The 25,793-nt window shown below is 37.1% G+C and overlaps 1 protein-coding gene across 2 annotated transcripts; it reads left to right on the top strand.

Moving 5' to 3' along the window:
- Positions 1-966: 966 nt before the first annotated feature.
- On the top strand, positions 967-25,236 carry LOC134863419 (CD82 antigen-like). Of its 2 annotated transcripts, none has more exons than XM_063881930.1 (9): positions 967-1,149; positions 10,962-11,034; positions 12,903-12,975; positions 18,298-18,419; positions 18,806-18,880; positions 22,097-22,195; positions 23,221-23,394; positions 23,509-23,592; positions 24,052-25,236. In XM_063881930.1, exons 2-9 carry the CDS (start codon positions 10,972-10,974, stop codon positions 24,127-24,129), a joined length of 768 nt encoding a protein of 255 aa, XP_063738000.1. In that variant the 5' UTR covers positions 967-1,149; positions 10,962-10,971; the 3' UTR covers positions 24,130-25,236. The 2 variants fall into 2 exon arrangements, with proteins under 2 accessions (XP_063738000.1, XP_063738001.1); XM_063881931.1 differs by lacking the exon at positions 967-1,149 and adding an exon at positions 3,766-3,784.
- Positions 25,237-25,793: the final 557 nt, after the last annotated feature.

Raw genomic sequence — 25,793 nt, 5'->3', positions numbered from 1 at the left:
CATAATTACCCCGAGTCAAAATTACAACAACAGTTCAAACCTTAGGAGTATTAGCAGAACATACAACAATTAACAGTAAATGTTCCTACAGAAGATGTTCAGGGCCACATCAGCCAATAGATATCTAATATCTATTGGATCTTCTAGCCCTTCTAGGGACGAGTGTTGCAAACTAGCATTCGCTATAAACACTATGATACTTGCATCAGATAGCTGTTTTCAGTCTGTCAATGTATATTGTATCTGTCCCTACCAAATAAACGATAAAAAAAATAAAAAAATAAAAAGTAATAATAATATATATTGAATATATCAATATTTAATATATATGATTAGATACTTATTGGTTGAGTTCAGTCTTTTTTTAAATGAGTATGTAACTACTCTTTGACTACTTTAGGACCGATAGATAAATACATAAAACATATTGTTGATATAAATGCAGATCAGTCGATGATCATTTGATTTAGAAAAATTATAATGCAATTTGTGTAATCTCTGTGGCTACGGAAGATGATTAAAGCCAAATTATATACACAAAATCTCTGGGGAAAAAAACATGCAAATTAAGGTTAAGGGTCCAAAACCTATAGTAGGCTATATTGTGAAATATTTATGTTTATTGGATTTTCTTAATTTACAACATTTAAGTGTTACGACTTAAAGACCATTTAATAAATAACAAGAGTTTAACGTCAGAAAAGTTGAAACATTTATCTGGTCAAAATGTAGATCAGACGATTAAATCATTTGGTCAAAAAAATAAATAACACAACAAATGTCTATGGATTATCTCCACTATATCTGTTTTTTTGTAAACTGCTTAATAAACTCGCAGGTTGTCGTAGAACAGCCTGTTTTTAATCCTCTTTTTCTGTGGTGCTGATGCTCTGCGGGGATTTAGGGGTTAAAGCGGGGCATTATTTGACTCGCTAATTCCCATATCTGCCACACGGTGGGGACCGGAGGAGCCTCTCCTGCTGCTGCCTGTCCGCCTTCAGTCTCACTTACTGCTGCTGCTTTGTTGTCCAGCCCGAGGAGGTCACTCAGTCCGATCAGCAGTCCGCTCACAGCGCACTTAGGAGCCGCAAAGGAGCCACCGACTCTCCGCAGAGAACACTTCTCTCCGCAGTTTGACAAAACAACTACGTAAGTCAACCTACGACTCTTGCTCTGTAAACAGAAGCTTTTTTTCTCTTAATTTTCGCGAACACGAGGCATGTGAGGCTGCTGTGTTGAGATCTTTCATCATGTTAAAGATTAATCGCTATAGGGACCATCGGCCACATTTCAGAGATGTTTATGACTTTAATTGAGTAAACAGGATTGGTGATGTGGCGCATGGTGCATGATTTATGTGGCATATCTGACACGATGAGCAGCTTCAGTATCAGACCACTTGTTTGGCCACTAAGAGAGACACTGAAGTACAACTTTCAAGTTTTAACTCGACTAAAAAATATTAATATTAACAGTACTTTTTAGTGTCCAAGTATCAACTAGGCTCTTGTTGGAAAGTACGCAAAACAAGTTAAAAGATCACGTGAAAAAAGTCAAATAAAAAACTTAACTAACTTTTTAGGACCCTTAAGCCCTTTAGGACAAGCATCAATTGAGCAGATTTGGTTAAAAAAAAAAGATTTGCGCATGTAATCTGGTGCAAACAGAAACTGAAGGTAAAGTTAATCAACTTTCTCGGACTTTGACCCACACTGTTGAACCTTTACACAGAGCAATTTGACAGATATCAGTTCTATGAAGCTGATCCAGGCAGTAATCTAATATTTAAGACGTAATTTGATAGAAAGTTAAAAGGTTGTATTGATTTATAGTGCCTTTCATTCCCATGGTGTCAAAGCCTTTCAATATGCCACAAGAAAAAAGAGAATAGGAAAGTCTGAAAGACGTTTACATAATTTGAGGTAGCAGAAACGGTTCTGGTTCCTGTTGTGGTAAGTAATAATTGATACCATCATGGGACACTCAAACTCTAGGCTATGCTTTATTCAGTAAAACTCCAACTCTGGAACACGTAACTGCCTTTAGTTAAAGAAAAAAACAGAAACATGCTTAAGAAATAAAATAAAACGGAAAAACATGTGCAAAGAAAATACATTTTGACTGCAGGACTTCCAGGCTGTTAATTGAAAAAGCTAAAACGATTGTATATGTGGACTGTTTTTACATTTAAAAACAGTCATAAATGAAGGGACAATCATCAAATCTTTTACTTAGTTTGGTATTTTGTCTGATCAACAGTCTAAAACCGAAAAATAATAATAATTTAAGAAACAGCAAGTTTTCCAACAAGCCACCAAATGAAACGCCAAAATGTATTATTTTTATACTACCATTTTCTGATCTAATGTCCATATTAGCAAGAGAATGCTATTTGTTTGTACTTTCAATTGTTATAGCCTGAATTACAGTTTTAAAACATCTATATCTGTTTTGGGAAAAGGACCTATTGGAGGTTGTTGGATGTCTGTTTTTTCCTCAATACTGTTTTCTTATGAATCACATAGCGTTTTTGTTTAAAGCCCAGGAAGACTAGACTAAAATGCTCCCATTAGATAAGCTAGTTAATGGTTGGCATCAACTGATCGACAATTCGTTTTAGGCCTGAGCTGAATCCCGAGGCAAACCTGACTGACCCATGTCGGCTCAATATTTAATCAATTTACAAAACATTGAGTGGTTCTTCTGCAGGGTGATTGTCTGCATTACAGATATATGGGGTCAGATCAGTCTCATAATACACAAATGCACACAGCAGGATTCACACTTGTATTTCATGATCCGCAAAGCATCCACTGTAATTCAGAAGGTTTTTCAATGTACACACAAATGTGTTCCATTTCACATACATGTAAGTAAAATCCAAACACAGAAAAAAGTTTTATATATGTATTTTTGATCCACACATACTGTATTTGTTTTCCGTTTCAAACCTCTGAACCTGCATACACAAACCGCTCTCTGTGCATGGATCGCTGTGCATTCGTGTGTGGGTTTTTTGAGACTCCCCTGATGGTCACCCGATTCGTACTTGTAATGTTTTCTATCTATAGCCAATCAGATGTCTCCTCCATTCTAAGCCAATCACAAGAGCGTATGATTTCTTGCGTTCAGGGTATGATTTCTTGCGTTCATGACATAGCACTTCATAAAGGCTACGCATTTTGCTAAACGCCATGTTGAAGTTGACCTGTCAGCTCCGGACAGCGCAAATCTGGCTATAGATAGAAAACATTACAAGTACGAATCGGGCGACCGTCAGGGGAGTCTCAAAAAACCCACACACGAATGCACAGCGATCCATGCACAGAGAGCGGTTTGTGTATGCAGGTTCAGAGGTTTGAAATGGAAAACAAATTTGTGTACATTTAAAAAGAAGACTTTTGCGGATCATGAAATACAAGTGTGAATTCATTGGGTGCATTTGTGTATTATGAGACTGATCTGACCCCCTATAGATATGGATGTTGGTCAGTGTTGTGCATGCTGGCATCAGTCAATATTTCAGTTTTCTCTCCCCCTTCCTCCTGTCCCCTTTTGCACACTGGTGAATCTTGTCCTGAACTTGCGATGCAATAAATCAGTCCAGCTGCAGGTCGAGCTTCACTGCTGCGTGACCTTAATTACCTTTCCATACACAGGGAACAGAAGTCTTGTTGAAGGGCTTCTACCAGAGTTAGCAGCTGTTTGGATGTCTATCAGACAAGAATGTTCTCACCCACAGAACCAGTTAATCTGCATTCTGAGATCTTTATCACAACACCAGGTCTGTGTGTTTTTAAGTGTTGGAGCAATGTAGAAAAACCTAATTCTGTTTGCTTCTCAGTAGAAAAGAGTGTAGTCTGTTTGTTTGCCAGAGACTCACCCTTAGTGAGTCTATAACCTGTTTACCCTGTTTAGTGGAATTGCCCTGAGGGGTAATTATGGTTTAATAATGTTTGAGCCTTTGGAGCTGCTCACATTTCTCCTGCAGAAAAAACAACCTGGTGGACTTGAGATGAAAGGCCGTAGCTGTCAGGGTTAATTTTCTTAACTTAACTATTTTCATGACAACGAGAATTTACTTTCTACTATCAACAAATCCCATGAACAGACCAAAACCAATGAATGTATCTACTTTTAGGTATTGTATTTGTATTTTCACTTGAATATTGTTATTCTTTGTTAATAAAAATAACAAAAAACCTGTTATTTTGCCTAAACTAAGAAATTTGCCAGAGAAAATGCAATGTATTTGTTAATAGGGATCCGTGTTTAGGTGAAAACGCTGATGAGTTTGAGAGTCAGAGGAAATTAGATTTCTGTTTACATGCTTCACGTTGTGGGAGTGAGCGCCTGAGTTTGGCTCTAAACAAGCATTAGATTTGAGTGACTCCATTTTCCCACACGCCCCCCACCTCCCTGCTGCAGCGTTGTCATGGAAACGTGCACAGCTTGCTCCTTTCAGTTGAAGTCTGGGAAGCCCGAACTGGTTTTGCCACGACCGAGTGCTAAAACACTGAATTAATTATGGTGGTGGGTGGGGTTCCAGCCACCACCATAAAAAAATATAGTTCTTTGTGACTCCCTCCTTTTGTTCTTACTGTGTCCTCCATCGTCCTCACCCCACACACAAGCAGACAAGTTGTTGTCACCGCAGCACTACGTTTTAGAAACTGTCAGGATCGTCTCTTAAAAAACTACTCTATTGTCTGAGATTGTGTCAGTGGTGAAAGTAGTACTCGGGTCAGAAAGTAGCGAAAGCACAGGGTACAAACACTCCTTGACAGTGATGTGAACGCACTATTAGTACAGTATTATTGGCTAGATGTACTTAAAATATCAAATTTGTTGAACACTGGTGTTAAACTCTGTTTTAATGAAACCATGTGAAAAATTAAGATGAGCATTTTCTCTTTGGTGGAAACATGAAAACTGCTTGACATTTGGTGTGCCAACGGGCAGGGTTGGGAGGGTTACTTTAAAAATGTATTAATTTACAATCAACAGTTGCACGTAAAAACGATGAATTAAAACATATATTTCTTAGACAATCATTTTAGATTTCAGACTGACTGGACTAGAATATTGTGATGGACATTCCACTTTGATGAGTTGAACCAAAACATAATGATAATATCTCTTGCAGAATCAGCTACTGTATGTATTGAGCATTCATTGTCGATTATATATTGTGGATTAATTTAGCAGTGCATCCATGATTTATATTTTTTTAGTTGGCTTTAGTCACTTTCCACGAGGTGTTAAACATCTTTACATCACCTAAAGTAAACTCAAGCTGCCATTGTTGAGGTGTCCCGTCAGAGTGGGACTGTGAGAGCCTCGGTGTTATTAAAAGGGTTTGTGGGTGGGGTTTATTTCAGGTGGAGGGAGGATGAGAAGGGGCGTCAGAATGATTCATCGTTTTAGTCATTTTTACTTCAACCATTTGGTTCTGAAATGCGATGTTTTTCAGTTTGTCTTTGTCATATCTTTTTGTAAACTTAGTATGATTTTAGTTTCCATTAGTGGTAAGACAAAAGTAGCAATTTAATACATAACCTTGGATTTTGATAAAATGTGATGTGCGTATTTCTTTTCCCCAACGTATAATAGAATTGATTAATGAATAATAAGTTATTGTTATACACATCTGGCTGGATTCTATAGATAACACCTTTACAGGGAGTTTTAGTCTCTCTCAGCATGTTGTTTTGGTTTTCTCGCTCACTAACCTTTTTTACACTCTGACCTCAAAAAACCCACATTGACAACAAATTGACAGTTTAACATTTACTTAGCTACTTTTGACACATCGTTAGATAAATGTTTGAACTTTGGTCAAAGCCAGACATAATGTTTATCTATGCTTCCAGTCTTTATGCTAAGCTAACATAATTCCCCTAATTATTGCCTTATTTTAAACCAAAATATATCACAATGAAAATTTCACAGATGTTTAAAACAATTATTCTCTGTATTTAGCGTTTTTGCTAAATGTTGCGTGATAATATGCAAATGAGGCATATTGTGTGCTAACTTTTGGCGGAATTTGGAGAATTATACAACTGCTTATTGACAAAGTGAGTCAAACAAACACCTGAATGAAGTGTTATTGATGTTACTATCTGACTCAAAAAAGCTAACTGTTTCTATAAAAGGCAAGTAGTTTGACAAACACTGACTGTTTGTGTGAGGGGCCAGTCGACCAATATTAAACTGTAAATTCTAAACACAAAAAAGTGTCAGATAAACGCCTCTTTTGTTAATCTCTGCATTCCTAATATGAGATTTAAAATTCAGAAATTCTACAAATAGATTCTGTTAAAGAGAACAGTGAGGGAAGAGTGGCGACAAAAGAGTGTATTGTCTTGTTTGTTGTTGTTGCTGTTGCCCCACGCACCTCCTGCACATTTCTGCATGAGTCAAAGAGTGTGTAAGAGTCTTGGATGACATGTCTGTCTGACGCATTCAGCACTGTCTCTGACAGAAGAACAATGATTATGAGGAGAAAAGGCCTACCTTTTAGTCATAAATGTCAAATTAACACCAAAAATGGCTAAAAATGTTTGTTGAATAAAGCATTTATTGCCAAAGTTCACTTATAGCAGTATATTGCATGAGCACTTGCCTTGTCACACATTTAATAGACCTGTATTTAACTATTATTTGTATTATCAATTCATTTTGCATCTTCTATATAAATTATGTTTTTGTATGTAAAAACAGTGCCAGCTCTCACTCCCAACAGCCGAGGATATTTTTGTATTAATTTGCAGTGTGCCTGTGTGAGTAGTTTTTTGTATTCACACATCTTTTGTAACCAAACAATAACGTGGTCAGAGCGAGCGTGAAGTGAACTGCTGCCGTGGATTATAACGGGATTGTAAATAAAAAGATGTAAAGTTGTTTGCCAGGGAAAGACTTTAGGAGGGATTATCCCAGACACTGGGAATCACAGAAAGCGACTGATATGAAAACACAGCTCAGTAAAAAATGAAACTGAAACTTGCTTTGTGTTAACTTCTGATTATCTCAGCTTGCTTTATGGAGCAGAGGTGACACAGTTATACAGGAGGAATTTAACCAATGTTTTAGACTCACCTCATTACAATAGTGGCTGGCTCATCTGCATTTTCTCACAAGTGCGTGGTAAACGGAAACCTGCCAAAATATACAATTCAGATTTATGACACATACTGAAATGAAGGGGGAAACCCATTGTTAGACTGTTCGGAAATCCATACAGAATGCAAAATAGAAACAAGCATTGAAATGGAACATATTTAATCCCATGAATTGAAACTTCACATTCTAAATAAAAGAAAAAACATATCAAATCTACGCAGACACTATTTTTATTTGTTTATCGTAAAATGTTGGTTTGCCATCTACACACAGAGAAGAAGAAGCCTGTGAATTAACTACAGGTTATTTACTTCCTTTTTAAAATAAAGTAAAGTTATCGGTTCACTTATGTCAACCCTAACCATAGCCCCATAAACCACGAGAAGCAGGTCTTTATCTTTTATTGGTATCGGCTAATAAATAGATGTTTGCATGGAACAAGGCACCATAATTGAAAATGTGAACATACTATATGTTATTTATGTGAATCTCAGAAAGGTCTCCAGGTTAATGAGCTCTTTTTGTGCACTCTCAGTAAGAAAAGCTCAGTCTCGCTCTTGTGTTGAAGTAGATTTTGTCATTGTGCCAACTGTCTCTGTGCGTATTGGCGATGTTGACCTCTGTGTTGTGACAGGATGTTTAATGTTGTAAAAGAACCCAGATAATAAATATATAGAAATTGGGTCAAAAACTTCTGAGGGCTCAGATCAGATTGCAGAACTTCTGTATACAGTGTGTGTCCAATAATCATTTTTTATAACATTTTATGACTTTGTTTCAGTTCATGACATTCACTGCCTGTGTAATGTGCTCCAGATTGTGTTGAAATATGTCTGTGGAAATAATTAAGATGGCATGTTTCTATTTTTGTTCTTCTACTTGTTGCACATTTTTGCACAGATGTGGGAAAAGCAGCTGCTGTGAATAGTGTGCTCCCATTTGAAAAAATGTGCCATAATCAACAACTTTTAGGATGAAAAAGTTAATTGAACCATTGTGTACTTTTCAGAAGCAGACATGTTTCTATTCACTCGGCAGCTGTAGCACAAAGGGGCTCTGCGTGGCACTACTCATTTTTAAGAAACCCTTTGTTTCTGGATCTTTTTTCCTACCAGATGTGCATAAGTGCATTTTTTTTTTATGTTCACAAGCTCGGGTCCAACAGTTAAAACTCTGTTAAAATAAACCTTAATACCATTTTCATTTCAAAAGCTTACTGGTGATATCTTTATATTTTTCCTTCTGTCGACAAATCCAATGGAAAGACCAAAAACAATACTTTTTGAACCATTGCAGCTGGTGAGTTAACAGCCATCACACTAGCCAGCCAGGAAAATAGTAGTCCAGTTTTTTTTTCAACTGTTTTTTTTTCTTCTACTGACCTGTTAACTCATCCTGATATGATATTCATTCAATAAAGAGATTTATATTTGTGTGTGTGTGGTAGTCGCAGCTACTCGCTTGGCTAAATGATAAAGGAGTATGGCATGCTAACTGCTAACATGCTAGTAATTCAAATAGCTTTGATGGCATGACCATACTGACATGCACTATTGCCATTGCTAGCACTATCTAAGAAGTGTACATAGTGGGAATTTTATTGAAGAAGGAAAGAAATATCTCTCTTGCTTACTCTTGATTAGCAAGTACATAAGATGTTAGCATAGCACTGTCGCTGTGACAAAACCAATTTAAATGGCATGTTTGTACCTTCAACGTCTGTCACAAACTAAACAAAAGAGAGGTTAAGGGACATTTGACGGGGACACAGCTACAACCTCTTCATCAATTTTGGACACTGGTTCAACATTTTTTCTGTAACATTTAGCTTTTTTTTGACACCGTAAAACACCATAAAATCTCCTTTTTTTCAACTGAGAGCAACAGACAGAAAGTCAGGAAGTTTTGAAAGACAAACTAAGACGTTGTTTTGGTCTTGTGTTTAACAGTTTTTCTTGTAAGAAATATGGACAGTGTAATTGTTATACTTTTATTTGCATGTTTCTTTTAGTTTAGACCTGATATATATTATAGTATAGTAAAGACATTTACCCAAAGTTTAGGCCTAAACAACTTAAATGTATAATCTTAGTATCAGAGGCCAACCTGTTCTTTGTTAAGGCTTCAGCCTGCTCTCTTTAACGTTTATAATACCTTACATCTGGCTTTGCTGAAACCGCCAAAATGTCTTTCCTATTGCATATTCTCTTTCCTGCAGGTGCACCCCCCCCTAACCCACTAAACTGGCACAGGCAACCATGTAACAGTAACCCATTTACAGTGATGGGAATATGGGTTGGATACATGAGTGCTGAGCTCACGCTACGGGGCTTCACTGCCGGGAGGAAACATCGAACCGGGCCGCCATATTTCACCCAGATTTTCATAGATTTATTGGACAGTAAGAGGCCATTACTGTATGGAGGGGGGGGGGTCTGCATGGAGGTGAAGAGAAGATGGAAAACCATTCAGATATACTGCTGCGTTTATGTTAGGCTAGATTTTCTGTAAATATGAAAAACTACATGGAAGATGAAAGGTCATTGACATTTTCTTGGTGTTGAATACGAGTTGGAGGCACTTTTTGCTCTTTCCAATCTGCACTAGTTGAACTGAACTTGAACTGTTAACTTTTTTTGAAAGTGAAACTCCTATTCTACATATAACTTGTGATTTGAGACCAGGGGAAGGCGGGTGTTAAGAATAAATAAAGACTAATACTGTAATTGAAAAACAGCTAATTTACGAACAAGTTCTTAAAACATCTCTAGACTTACATTTCAAACTGATAACTTGAATCTCTAAGAGGCGAAAGATAGCATTACCACAATATAACAAAAGCCTTATCTGCTGTAATTGTAAAGTTACCACATTACTCCGCATTACAGAAATGTAGACGTACTGATTTCCCTAGGACATCTTTAGATATGTATGGATCCGGAGCTCAGGAACAGTCTTGGAGAGGGCGGTACATCCAGAGTGAGCAGGTCACAGATGGTATGACCTCTCTGCTCACAGATTGAGGTTGTGATTGCACTGGTTGTTTTTGCGGGTCTAATCCTTGAGGATTTGAGCCCCCCAGTTCCTTATCATGATCAGCCGGACCAGCTTAGCCTCCGAGGTCTGTGCCTCTATAGCATCTGTCACCACTTGTTCACATCACGCTCTTCTCAACAGCAGATCTGTAAACACAATCCTGCTCTGCTCTCATAACCTAACTTCACTTGCACTCTGTTTATGGAAATTATAGCATTACATTTTGTTCAGTACATTGGATCTTTTGGACAGATTTTTCACTACTGTAAGATGTTTTATTAAAGGTATAATAATGTAATCTAATCATGAAAATAATATGTTGAGTAGCTTTGTCAAACCAATAATCCATCACCCAAACACAACGACAATTTACCATTATGCAGATCAGAAAAATATAGCAAAAGCATTTGGTAATTTTTCTTGACAAACGACTTCAATCATTATATGAATTTCACAAATATTTGATGTAATATTAAGAACATGATGGAGTCTGAAAGCCCATACATTTATAGGTCTTCAAATCCATTTAAAAAAAAAGGAAATTCTTCTGAGGTGATGAGAAGTGAATGTAAGAAGGCAGAACAAATCCAGCGTTTGACCTCTGAGAAATGAAAAGAAAAAGATCTCCAAGTTTTAATTAATTGGGTAGTTAATTAACAAATAATGGCTTAAGAAATGATCAATATTTACAATCACAATCAAATGATACTGAGAAAAGGAAAAAACGCTGTCTGACAGACCTGTGAGATTATACACTATGTTTATGTTTAACAAATATTGTGACTTTCTTATGTTTACAGATCCAGCATCATGGGGAAAGGCTGCCTCACAGCTACCAAGTACTTCCTGTTCCTCTTCAACCTCATCTTCTTTGTGAGTATACTCATGATAAATAATAGAAATGTGCCATTAATAATGGCACATGCTGTTAAACAGCATCTCAGTGCTCATCAAGTTTTATGTTTTTTAATCACAATCATATGATTATAAAGCAAATTGATATAAATAATGTATACATTATACTATAATTACTTCAGTGGAACATTACATTGCTTAGCATGTGATTCACTCACACAAAATCTTAATGTACTTTAGTTTAATATTTCTTTAACATTAACACTATCAAAGTTATCTTCTGGCTATTAACAACATCAGTCAGAAATGTCTAACTTCTATTTGACTAGATGTACAACTTTTCCCAGCAGATTCTATTCACTAGCTTGCCTATAAATGTATAACTGAGCTCCATTAATTTGGTGAAAGTCTCTGTGGTTACAGGTTTTAAAACAGAATCCTGTAAAATAAATCTGTTGCTTGCTACAGTTCTCGACAAGAGTTTTTAAACAGCTTGAAAGGACAAGATGTCAGCCATTCAGGATCTCTTTCTCTGACTCTTAAGTTTTAATTGCTGTGTCTTTAGTAGCCATGGTGATTCTCACTTTCTTGTTTCCTCTCTTCTGTGGAAATGAAATGTACGATCTGAGGGTTAGAGGTTCTTAGCAACAGATAAACACTGTGTGTGTATGTTTGTACTTCTCTGTATTGAGAGCATCGCCCTACGCTGTGCTTTCCTGCAAAGTACATTCAGTTCTTACTGAGAGAAACGTGATGTCATTAGGTTACATCGATGTTTGGTTTGCCCCAAGACTACTCACTTACAGTATGTCCTGCCCGTACCACGCATGAAGGTACAGATCATGGCTGTAGCTACTACTGACGTCATGATCTCACTTTGTTTGAATTCAGCAAATGGTTACATTGCAAGAGTGATCTTTCAGAATATTTTTAGATTTGAGATACATTAAAGAAACATGAAACTCAAATGTTAAAGTGTAAGGTGTTGACCTGGGAAAATCCTGGAACATAAGAAATTGAAATGTATTGGGTATTAATTATCAGGCCTTTGCAGAGGATTTTTTTCTTAACTGTATACAAAAAATGCAATGCAAGCGCCTAAAAGATCTTGAATAGTACTTCAACATATTGTATGTGATAGGTTAGGGGCACCAATCACGAGCCAGCCAGCTAACAAATCAGAGCAGATTGGGTTCTGGTTTCAGACACAGGATGAAAAGAGCAGGCAGTTTGAGAAAAATGAATTAAATCACAATGAAGGCACAAAATACAAATATAAACCTGAAAATTAGCAAAATAAGGACCCTTTAAAATTGAATGCAAGTCCCATATTTTGGATTTTGCCATTCAGAGAAAACCTTGTTTTTTTAGTCCTTTGTGCTTTTAAAACTTTTTACAGAATCTCTGGTTTTGGACATTTAAGCTTTTTATGTTGAACATGTATACTGAACATGTCTGCTGCTGCCTTCTCACATTAAAAGCCTCTGAAAGACAAACCAGCAGGAGGCTTTTATTTTGAACCATGTATTAATAGTTCATGTTAATTAATGTCCCTCTTGATATTATTCAATAAAAATAGATCCACACCAAAAGGTGTGGACGTATTTGGTGCTATGTGATCAGAAGATCAGTTTTTAGTTTGGGAGCAAGGTAGCCACAGCAAGATGTTGGATAAGAGAAAAACACTTGAACTTGAATGGTTCAGCATTCCTGCAAAACCTGGAAGAAGGAATTAGAGAAACACAAACTGGGATACAAATGTATAAAACCTGTATAAAAAACTGAGCTAAATGCGCTTCATCTGTTACGGTTTATATGTGCTTGGTCGCAGCATGTCTGAAACATTGTTTATGGCTGACCTGTGTTTGTGTATGTTTGTTCTCCAGCTGTGTGGGGTCATCATCATGGGCTTCGGGCTATGGCTCCTGCTGGACAATCAGAGCTTCATCGTCGTCCTGAGTAAGTTCGTCCTTTATTCTGCTGATGATCGTTTATTTCTACCACGTATACTTTGTGTGACATGACTCTTTTCTTATTTGCACATTTTGTTGAAGTTATCGCTGCAGGGAAGTCTGTTGTTTCGAGTTAAAATGGGATAAATTATATCTCAGTGGTTAGAGCTGGCGGCTCAGTAACTGCTGCAGGAATAGCAGGTTTCAATCCAGCCAGCGGTCCCTTTTACATGTGTCTTCCCTCTATCTCCCCCTTTCAACTATGTAATTCTCTTAAAAAGGCAAATCAGGCCTAAAAAAAGATGCATAATACATAGAGCCATTATTAACAGGCTGAAAACAACTTCTGACTGCAGGCTAACAGTGTGAGTGTGTGTATTTAAATATATATTTGTGTGTGTGAGAGATAGAAGGGAAACAGGCGGCAGACGTTGAAAACTTCACCTGTTATTAGTTTGAACTGTTGACATATGCCATCTAGACAAGCCCTTATAACTGCACTGCACTACAACCTGTGTACAGCACTGTAATGCATACAAAGGATTTTGAAAAGCCTTTGTCTAGAGATGCGTCAAACAGATCCTCGGAAGCATTAGTTTTTGGAAACCTAATCCTCAAATAGTTTTAAAATAAAGTTGTATGCAAAAAAACATGTACATTGTTAGAAAGGACTCCAACAACAATCTGAGACCTGGGGCGGAAAACGGAAAGTAAAAGTCATAAAATTCTGCTCCACGAATTTTATATAAATCTGTTATCATATCATTTGGAGGACTTTGGATTCAAAGACACAGGGTCATATGTGCATATGCTGATGTTTCCCTGTCCAACTATTTCAGATTAGTATTGAATGATGCATTTCTTCTCATGGATGATTTAAATGTTATGTGAGCAAGTGCTTAGTTTAAAGCTGTCATAGTAAAGTGTAAGTGTGTAATGTAAAAAATAACCAGGATTAAGAAAAAAGTGTCTCACATTTGAACAGGTTTCCAGTTGTGTCATATTTAATTCCGTAAGAACTTCTTATTACAGAATTGTCATTTCATAGAATCTCTACACAATAAGAATGGTCAGAATGATTGACTTAAGGAAGCAAATCTTTTTCCACGCTTCAGCTTGCTTTAAAATGCATTCTAAACAAAGTCCTCCACTCAGCTATCAGACAGATATAATCTATATTGCTGTTGTTAATGCAAAAACAGCAATATAGTTAGTTTAATCATTCCTTCTGATTTGGTCTCAGCATAAAAGTTAAGCTCTCTGTGTGTTCACTGGTTGTAGAGGCTGTTGAGTTTAACACAAGTGTCCAGCAGATTTCTTCCACGTTTTGTCTGCCTGCTTCTCTGGACTGTGTTTAAAAAAAGAAATTCCTTTAAGCCACAAATCTTGCCTTTGTGTTTGTCCTCCTCTGTATCCTGTCATCGTGGCTTCATTTACTCTCCTGCTACTGAGTGTTCAAAGACATCTGCCTTTAACAGGATTAAAGAGCTCATTTGACATTTAGGGAACATTTATTTTTCCTAATAAAAATCATCTAGTGAGCTTAAGAGGGGTTTGTTTATTCAGATTCTTTAAAGTGCTTGTGTTTGAGTTTCCCCTTTTCTGACACTGTTTTTTGTGCATGTGAATGGTCTGCAATAGCTAAAATCCCTCTATTCCATCCAGAGGGATTTTCTCTCCCACACACTCCCCTCTGCCTGAAATGTTTTTCCTAACATAGTGACATCACCATGTCACACACGCACTTCTATTGGCTAGCGCTATAACACGTTGTATGTTGTAGTCAAAGGGAAATCTCTAAGCGGCTAACCAATCACAGCAGACTGGGCTCTGGTTTCAGACAGAGGGTGAAAAGAGGTGCTGCAGCACAGGCAGTATGAGAAAAATAAAGAGCTTCTTGAATATTAGAGCATGGAGACATGACACAGTAGCGGCACAATACAAATATGAACCTGAAAATGAGCAGAATAGGGCCTCTTTAAATTGCCTTATGTTGAAGTGCTGCATTGAAGTACTTAACTGTGATATGGAAAATGTACTTAAAGCTTTAAAAATATACGGTTTTTTTTAACTCGTGCATTAATGTCAAATCAAGAATGTTTTGTTGTAGCTTGTGTTTTGTTTTAAAATATAAAAGACAGCAACACATGCTGTCACAATTCCACCTCAACATTTCTTAACAATACAATTACATAAGCAAATCTCATGCTCTTTTTTCATCTACTAAAGTTTAACAGAAAGTAAAAGTCATAGAATAGCTGCTCCATGGAACCAGTTTTAATTGATCTCAATTGCTGTTACAAAAAGAAAAATATTCTCTCCCCATCAATTTACATAAAATGTAAAGTACAAGTATGTCCAATTGTGCTTTAGTACATTTCACAAACTAAAACTATTGTACACTGTCCTTAACTCCAAAACATTTTGAACTATTTCTTTAATTCTAAACTCTGTATACAGAAACAGTCAGTTTGTCAGTGAGAGAAGAAGAAGAAAGAGACCATCAGTGTGAGCGAGACAGAAAGTCTCAGACACCACTGAAGAAGTGTCGATGCAGCAATATAGAGACAGACATTGAGCAATTGTCATTGTGTGTGTGTGTGTGTGTGTGTGTGTGTGTGTGTGTGTGTGTGTGTGTGTGTGTGTGTGTGTGTGTGTGTGTGTGTGTGTGTGTGTGTGTGTGTGTGTGTGTGTGTGTGTGTGTGTGTGTGTGTGTGTGTGTGTGTGTGTGTGTGTGTGTGTGTGTGTGTGTGTGTGTGTGTGTGTGTGTGTGTGTGTGTGTGTGTGTGTGTGTGTGTGTGTGTGTGAGACAAGCCAGTGCACTGAGGACATTTGTCCCCCATCCTCGTGGGCTCCCTGCAGGTGTCGTCCCCTCAGACACTGGGCTCTTTCTGCTCCGTCCAGCATCAGCATGCATCACATCAGCCCAGTGCGCTCACCGCCTTACTCATCACACAGACACACTACATCACAGTCAGTCAGATAGTCCAGCCATTTTATCGGGGACGGGGATGCGGTCATACGACACTAACCGTCGGAGCACATGGTTAAAGTACAGTGCACAGTTTAGCTTTGTGTTCACACATAAACGAGAAGTATTGATGCTCCATGGAACGTTTTCTCAGAGCGGCCCGTCACTGCTCATCACAAGTGCGTGAATGAATGCTCAGGCTGATCGTACAAAGAAAGCGCTGACTCACAACCACATCATTCTTGTTTCAACACGTCTGAAATCATCCAGTTTTATGGGACTGAAGAGGTTTTAAACATTACTTCATGTGGAGCAGGTAAACCACGTGGAACACTTCCACTGACTGAAGCCATTCCATAGGTTGGAGTGTAACTATGGACATTAAGTTAAATATTAACTTAAGAGTGTTTCCATTTTATACCACTTTGTACTTCTAATCCACTACATTTCCCAGGGAAGTATTGTACTTTTACTTCCAGATTTAATTCAAACATTTTGAAAGAAGACATGTAATGCGAATTTTCAGGTTCATATTTGTATTTTGTGCCTCTACTGAGCCCATTATGTACAATGTGTTGGAGCGCTAGCCAATAGACATGTGAGTGTGACATAGTTGTGTCACAATGTTGCAGAACATGACGTATCCCAAGTGGAATTGTTACAAAATGTAAAAGAGTGCAAATGCATTGATGGAAATAAAGTGTATGAGTACAATATTATTTATCTGAGATGTAGTTGATTAGAAGTATATAGTAGCAGAAAAAGGAAATAATCAAGTAAAGTATATATTTAAGTACAGTACTTTGTTAATTTGTTATATTGTGACGAATATAAAGTATCTCTTTATATTGAATTGATTCAAACAATATTTAAGAAAAATAAGGGGCTTTTACTTCTAAATTTAAGCATATAAGACCAATTTAAAGTATGTTCAGAAATCTTATTAGGTAATCTATCCAAAGGGACCCTAAAACATGTACATGTCTGTAAGAGCAAATGACACCCCCCCACCCACCCTGTAACCTAATTTTCCATCATAAACTCCCCTCGTTTCTCGTTTTCTTGCTTTGGAGCAGCATGCCCTGGTTCACTGATCCCCCGGGAATATCCCATGATGCCTTGAGGCCATGAGGACCCAGCAAGGAGGGGCTTGTCTTTTAAAATGGTTCATTGGCAGACTTCTACACGCTTCTTGTTCACAACCTCTTGTGACTAAACGTTTTGTAGAGCGGTAGCAGATTCTATATTTCTGTCTTGAATCATTTGGAACTGGCTCTGTTTTTGATGAGTCATACTCCATCAATAAAGGGAGCTCATCAAATCGCACCCCAGGCTTTGGATTGTAACTGAATTCTTGTTTCAGTTCCCAGCGTTTCTTTGGGCCCTGATAACTTGCTATATATAAAGCGCATTTCTTTAGTTTTTTGATGATCACACATGTTGCTCGTCTGGATCATTTTTCGCAGGTTTGTAGATTTCAGAGACTTGTATATTGTGTTGAAATCTGTGAAGTTGAATCATTTAAAAAAATACATGTTGATCAAACGTGACACAGCCACTGACCGGGTTTTATAGCTGATTGGGTAGATGAAACATCTAGTCAGTGTTTCTGATTGTGTTGTAGACTTGTGTATATAGTTGAAAAGTGCATTTTAAAGAAAAGCCAAATGAGAAGACATGAATTCACACGTATTGTGCAGTCAAACTTTGTATATATTTATACAAAGCACTTTTGGCCATACTTTGTATTATCACGGTGCTTGCCAATCCCCTTTTTGAAGTTGCATGTCATTTGACACTGGTTGTTGACATGGAGTTTGTTTTTAGTTCTGAACTGAACTCTTGACAGATGTCTGGATTCGAACTCGATGACATGAACGAGATGTTTCCCACTTCTGGACCCTCTATGTTGGACTGTTGTGTAGACCGTGATGTTGCACAGAGACGCCTTTGTTTGCCAATGCTGAAGTACACACTCTTCAGAAAACACTTTTCTTTTTGTCCACACTCAACAAGAGTTTTTTGCTACTTGTTTAATAGCTATTGTATTAGAAAATACTGAAAAAAGAAAATACTCAAATTTCCGACTGGTCGATTAGCGACCTACTCACATTTTCTTCTTTTCAGTTTTTTTTCTCAGATTTGTTTTACATCACATTACACAGAGGCCCAACGCACAACCAGAGTGTGGTTCTGCCAATGGTTTGGCACCTGGATGTGGGGGTTTTGGTTTATTGCTCAAGTTCACGTTGGCAGTGCCCAACATGTACCAGAACAACTCTGTACTTGATCCAATCAGGACTTGAACCTGCGACCCTTCAGTTCCCAAACAATAACACATACTTTCTGTCCATGCAGATAACTCCACATCTGTGAAGGTGGCCTGCTACATCCTGATTGGCGTCGGGGCCTTCTCCATGCTCATGGGCTTCCTCGGCTGCCTGGGGGCCATTTACGAGATCCGGTGTCTGCTCGGCCTGGTGAGTGACACTTCTACACCTGTATGAATGTATGTACGCTCTGATCATTTAAACATGATGATGAGTAATGCAGGCACGGTGTGAGTGGAGGATTTATTGTATAAATAGTTGAACTAACTTCTCCTAAAGGAGCAAAAACAGGTCTCTGCCTTACTTCATCACACACACGCATGCACACACACACACACACACACACACACACACACACACACACACACACACACACACACACACACACACACCACTTGCAAGTAGGCACATTTATAGTTGTTTTGTTGCCAGTAAGATCTCTTTTTTTTCAAAGATTTTATCGGGATCCTGCTGTACCAACATGTTTTACCTCTCAGATGTTTCACATGAGTTTACCATCTGCTGTGTCTCCACAGTACTTTACCTGCCTCCTGCTGATCCTCATCGCTCAGGTAGCAGCCTGTGTCCTCATCTACTTCCAGAAAGAGACGGTGAGTGATGTCACTTCCTCTTCCTCTGTCCTCCATTCCATAGAGTGGTGCAGTGATGACGTATTTTTGTAGGCCGATCTGAAAGTTAGCGTCCTAAGGGCTACTTCGCCAAAAAAGCAAATTGCCCGCATGACTTCATGTCACCACCGCTAAGCTAAAGGTGCCTAATATTCAATGTGATGGCGTTTAGTAATCACTTATAGTTTGAAAGGTTCGGACAATCACAAGTTTGGTATTTACTGACTTGTTTTATGTTTTACAACAAAACGTGAAAATTGTTGAACTTGTGTCAACCATAGAAAAGTTGAGAGGCGAGTGAACAGGTGAAAGGCCTAATCATTTCTGGGTTTTAGGACTCATTCCTGCACCACTCTGACAAAATCATGGTAGTTTCCCTCTTGTTTTCTTTTGTTAGTGGAATGAGAAGGGTTGCAGCACATGTATGGATAACACACCTTCCTCTTCTTGTTATGTGTGTCCACACCCACAATATGTCATAACAGGCATAACTATGAGTTGTCACATAAAGACACCGCATGCTGTGAATACAAAATGTATTCTACGCCTCCAACAAGTATTCAGCTGTAACCGAGAGTGACATATGGTCATGTGACACCAGACAACTGGAATTAAAACTGATGCCTTTATGTAGCATCGCCCTCTGGTGTTTTAATCTGAGACATTTTACAGATGAACAGAAAGGGCAGAAAAGGGGATAATAATAATAGTGTTGGCTTCATTATTTTAGCTTGTGTAACTTAATACCATAATAATTTATATTTGTTTGCTGATGAGTTCTAGATCACATTTGACCTACAAGGCCAAACAATATTTATCTGCGTCTTTAAAGAGTTCTGTTAGCTTCAGTTTGGCATGTATTGCACTTTATCTTTTATTCAGAATAACAAGGGCAGTTTCAGAATGAGGATGTATTTTCATGAAGAGTTCAATTCATGATTTTTCTTGAATAACTTACACTTGTCTGTAAACATCTTATCAGAATACCCTTTAAGGTTCTCGATAATGATATCTATTTGCAGAAACATAATCCAACTAATGAGTCAGGTCTGTGAAGTTTTTGGTGAAATTGACACTGAAACCTTTGGGTAACAACAGCTTCAAAAACAAAAGTTAAAGTAATGAGACCAAGTTAACAAATGTTTTATGACAAATACATGCAGAAGCAGGGTAATGCATTTTGGCTCACCTTCCAATGTGGTAGTGTAAGGAGAAATGAATTGCTGATGGCCTTAATCATTTCTCATAACCAATAGATGTGCGTGTGCGACTATTTAGTGAACTCTTCCCTCTATTGGCAGAAACATACCCAGATAAACATAGCTTACAGAACACACAAGAAGGAGTTGTACATTTGACTGACAGAGATCTAATAACCTGTTCGTGTTCGAGTCTCACTGACACAATGCGCCTGGTCCATGGAGTAATGCTTAACCTGTGGACCTCCCTTCCTTTGTAAATAGTTGTGTTTTAGTACATTCATTGTATACAGCAGCACTGTAATAGCAAGAGGATTTTTTGCACTCTTTTCTCTGCTCACTACTTCAGACTTAGATGTTCAAATGGCAATGACATTCTTAAAAAAAGAAAGAAAAGCTCTTTAAAAGGTTAGCTTAGGCCTTGTTACTAATTCATCAGCACTAACAATGGTATGACTCGCTTCAAGTCAACATATCTGCACTTTCCTTGTTGTTTGGAGTTTCATTGTCTGTTTTTTGCAATGATTGTAAGTCACTTTGGATAAAAGCCTCAGCTAAATGAAACGTAATGTAAATGGATGTTATGGTAATTAACTCCAATGCAAAACATTTGTTTCCCTGAGACAAGACTTTATGCTGCGTTCACATCATACAAATGACCATAATTACCAGTTTCAACTTCTAAGTACCGTTTATGTCAACATCCAGGTTGTAATTACAATCGTGAAACTAAGATTTATCTAATAGCTTTTATATAAGTGCATAAAAATGTAAGAGGATGTTTTCTTTTGGTTGAACCCACTTTTTTTTAAGCTCTTCAGGTGAGGCATATCGTCATTAGCCATTATTTATTTTTTTTATTTTTTTATTCATTTTCATGCTGCTTCTGTAAACAGTGAAACAACTCGGGTTAAAATGTTTCGATTATATAAAATAACAGTTTTTCCATAGTACATCAGTACTTTTACCTCAACGTTCAATAAAGTAGCAGAAACTTTAGTTATTGTTTTTTTTACTCCCAACTGGGCCTGGAGCGTAGTGTGATTGAAAATGCATAGTGAACGTTTTTGGGCGAATAAGTCTAAAATTTGTTCTACTTACGCTAGCTGGGCAGTGACATTATAGATTCTGACCCACACATATACAGATATAAAATAGTTATTGGCACTTTTATGATTCAAAAAGCTACAACAAAATCTCAGAAGCTTGCTAATACACATTTTCCACTGCATAATTCATCTGACTCAATAAAAAGGCTACAAAAGGAGAAATTCAGTTCTTGGGAGTGCAGGCAGTATCTGAACGTTTGTTGGAAGCAGTTTTCAGCCACTTCGCTTTTTCTGCCAAAAATAATTTCAAGGCAAAACCTCCACTTAAAAAATAAAAAGAGTATATCTGCTTTTTCAGCATGTGTTCACTGGAGACCTTGGGTGTCTCAACATTCTTGGAGTAAAGATTTAAGCAACAATTACTCTCCGATCTGTGTCTGGTCTGCAGTGATTTGGATAATGTGATCCATTAAAGGGTGCTGCTGTATTTGGCTTCTGATTTGAAATGTTTCTGGATATCCTAAAGATTTGTCTAATCTATAAACCATTTGAGTTTTGTTTAACACCCAGATAATTCCCTCTTTGTTAAGGAACGCTGCCGTTTTTGTAAAAATTCCTTAAACGTAAAGGAAAGTAGCTAACAACTACTGATTAATTGTTTATTTTTTTAGAATTAGACAAAGCGTCTGGTTATGCTAAGCTATCTAGCTGCAAGATGTAGCTTCAAATTTATCATGACATTTGTGATATCTTATTGTTTAACTCAGTAAGTTCATGGTGGGAAAAAAATACAAAATAAACAAACCATAAATGGTGAATAGCAAACTAAAGGAAGCAAAGTCTTTGCTTCAGACCAAGCCAGCACAAGCAGATTTTGCCTCTTCACATTGCTGAATATATACTTTGCATTAAAAGATGTTTATTTTATGCACATAAATGTTTTCTTTCAGTTAAATGATGAGATGTCAAAGATTGTGACCAAGGTGCTGAACAATTACACCGGCAACAACTCGACCACGGAGCAGGCCTGGGACTTCATCCAGAGGAATGTGAGTTTGGAAAACTGATCTGGGCTTCGATTCAAGATGCTCTTTTAAAATCGTATTCATTTTTATAAAAATGCTTTTTTATCATGATGGATTACTACAAACTAAATTACAGAAAAGAAGTGTTCTGTTAATTGAAGATTAACCTACATGCAATAGATTTATTAATGAATATTAATAATGAAAAACATCAAAACGTTCTCTGCCACACCACATACTGTAGGAAAATATCAAAATCAAACTGATTAATGAAAAATGTATTGGAGACTTAAACACAGGAAACACATTTCATCAGCAGAACCCGTCAACTATCATTATCTTTTACTACTGACCACAAAACTGCAGAATGCAGGCGACCTCTGAATAAGGCCACTTAAAGGAGAAGTTCACATTTTATCAACAGAAAACCGTTCTTAAATTAAACACATTAAGGGGCTGCAATACTGATACTAGTTGACTTGTGGCTAGTATGTTGGCTGAATTATCTTGTATGACACAGAAGGTGTGCAAAGATCTAATTTCTAAATAAAGTAACTAAAGCTGAGTAGAAATAGAAAATGGCATTAAAGGTACATGCCTAAGTAGAGGTAAGATCAGTCATCAAAACAACATATATGAGCCTTCTAGTTAACAAAGTAAAACTGCACAATTTTGGAAAGTTTAAACGACAAAACTTCTTGGTGAGGTTTGGAAAAGTATTGTTGTTTGGGTTGAAATTAGAAAGTTCATTATGTAACGTAGTGACATGTGTGACTTGACGTAAAATAACCTAATGTATGTACTTTAAGTTTCTAATGGCACACATTTCCTGGATAATAGTGTTGGGTTTGTCAGGCCAAACCTTGAACCTTGACATCTTTCGTGTGTGTGGACTTTGATCGACTTTATACTACGGCAAATGACTTCCTCCTTTGCTCCCGTCATAATTACTTCAACCACTAGAGGTCATAATGAGCTGCATTCAATGACGACCTATAGGTGAAGTTTGATAAGTAAGGACAGCTTATAAGTGTCTGGTGTGTTTGTAGATGGAGTGCTGTGGCTGGACCGGCCGCCTGGACTGGAGCGGTAACATGGTGATCGTCAACAGCTCCCAGCTGCTGTTTCCCTGCTCCTGCCAGAACATCTCGGCTTCCACCTGGAACTTCTCCGACAGCAGCTTCTGTGAGGCTCAGACACCCGACTGGCCAGTATACGACACGGTAAACAATGTTTTTCTATTACTAAAAGTTACTTTAGTTTCCTGTGTAGGCTACTGTTACTTTATTATGTTCTTCATGTATTCATTCTTCTCTCTTCTGATAACTCAACTTCAGGGTTGTTCTGCCAGCGTGGAGAGCTGGCTGCTCACCAACATCGGGGTCGTTCTGGGGATCTGCCTTGGAGTAGCTCTGATTGAGGTACATTGTCATTGATACATTTATTATAGTGGAACATCTCTCAGTACAACTCTGGTGTGGATAAAACAATCAACCAAGACTCTTAGGCAATAAAACAGAACAACCACACAAACATGAGATTGCAGATATGTTTGATTTTCCAAGAATAAAAAAACAACACTATTGTTTAATACAGCCGCTGAGCTGTCAAGGAAGTACTTGAACAACCCCCCAAACATCATGTTACAGTTCAATGTGACAAACAGCATTTCATAGTGAGGCTGCAGCTAGCTTTCAACCAAAAAACGCTTCTTTGTTTTTAAAAGAAAAAACATTTTCTAGAGATGTGAGTACATGGTTTTAATATAAAATGAATATAGATAGAAAACGTTTAAATATGTCATATGTTTCATAGATCTAACATAAAGATGAAAATGGTTTTAATGAAGTATTGATCGATGTCTTTATTTTGTTTGACAGTTGGTGGGGATGATCTTGTCCATCTGCCTGTGCAGGAACGTTCACACAGAAGACTACACCAAAGTGCCAAAGTACTAAAGCAGCTCACGGGAGGAAGCTAACTGTGGACCTGAACGGCAAGGAAGAGAGGAAACCGTAAAATAATGCTTTTTCTTTGCCATCCTGTATTTGGTGAAACATTTTGTCCAAATGTAAAATAATTAGTTTGTTTTATAACTTGTTAGATTATTCTTCTCGAGCAAATTCCATCTTTTTGTCGTTTTTTTTTTTTTTTGGTGCACTTTAGAGAAAGAGTTTTTGATTAAATTCATATAGAACTACAGTTTATTAGGAACCTGTTAGAGAAATCCCAGTTTTATCGTCTGTAGCGTAAGAAGCTAAGCTAATGTTAGCATGACAACTGATTTGGACAACTGGAAAAATCTCCTTTGTGAGGTGTGTTGTTTTTTTGTTTTGTTTATTTTATACACCTGCATTCTTATGAGTTTTTGTGAAATGTCTTAAGTCTTTTGTATATAAGTTAAGCCATTTTGTTGTATGAATTTGAATACAGAAAAATGTCCTCCAGTAGTTTATTTAGCAGCTGTTATTTTAAAGTTGTCAGTTTTTGTGTATTTTTGTTCTTAAATTCAGTCCTGGAAATAATAGAAATAATGAGGTACTAAAGAGGAATTTATGATACTTGTTTTGTGAAAGTATCACTCCGAGTTTACAATTGTCTTCGACAAGCAAAAACCAGATTTTCCTTTTTTTTAAGGTAGCTTTAAATTTATATTTGACTTAAAATAGATCATGTTTAAGGAGTGACATCTTTCTTTTAACTACTTTTTGAAACATGTGAACTTAAATGTGGAAAGGGAGGTGAAATTATTTAGGCAGAAGACATATTTTTGGAATCATCCAGTCTGGAAATTTGTTTATAAAGAAAAATCATTTGAAATCCATTTATGTACACTTTTTAATTCTCATCCAAGATGTTGTGTTGTTTTTATAATGTACAAATCCACTTCTTGACTTTCTTTTTATGTACAGTCTGTATGAAAAACAACCCATTAACCTTTATAATAGTTTCTTAGACGGAAAGGGTACGTATGTTTGTAACTAGATGGACTTTTGGTAGCTTGACACGTAAGTGTGTACTCACAATATTCATCCTTTCATTTGACCAATAAACTGATTACAGTCCCTTGTTGTGTTTAATCCACTTTCTGATGTTGTAAAGCTGCAATAACCAAAATTGTATATTATTTACAGATCAAATAGGTGTATTGTGTAAAAGACATTGTTTGTAGCCTTTCAGAGCTTTGAGCTATAGGCCGTAGGAATAACCTGTAGGCCTTAAAATGGGTTTAGCTCGCCTTAAAATAGTAGCAGTAGTAGCCTGCCAGAAATATACCAATCTTGGCAAAAGGCAATACCCATGGGCAGGATGGCATGATTCTTAACCCCAAATTGGATAATAGTCTTTGGGGTATTTCAGCGTTCTATTTCTTTCTATTTTCTATGAATATTTTATGAAAAAAGGCTATTTTTATTTTTAAAAAACCCTATTTTTTTTCAAAAGGTTAGAAATGGAAATATAAAATCTTGTTTTTTCTTGAATAAGTTTTGTGTAATGTGACCAAGAGACTCCAAATCTATGCAGCATTGTATAATTACTGTACAAGAATAGGCCACATCTGTTTTTATTGGATTTTGTACCACCCTTTCTATTAATAAACAAACAATGCACATGAATAAGT

Source organism: Eleginops maclovinus, chromosome 4 (genome assembly GCF_036324505.1).
Source record: "Eleginops maclovinus isolate JMC-PN-2008 ecotype Puerto Natales chromosome 4, JC_Emac_rtc_rv5, whole genome shotgun sequence".
Taxonomy (NCBI): Eukaryota; Metazoa; Chordata; class Actinopteri; order Perciformes; family Eleginopidae; genus Eleginops; species Eleginops maclovinus.
The sequence above is the reverse complement of the archived record's forward strand: the minus strand, read 5'-3'. Positions and strand labels throughout refer to the sequence as shown.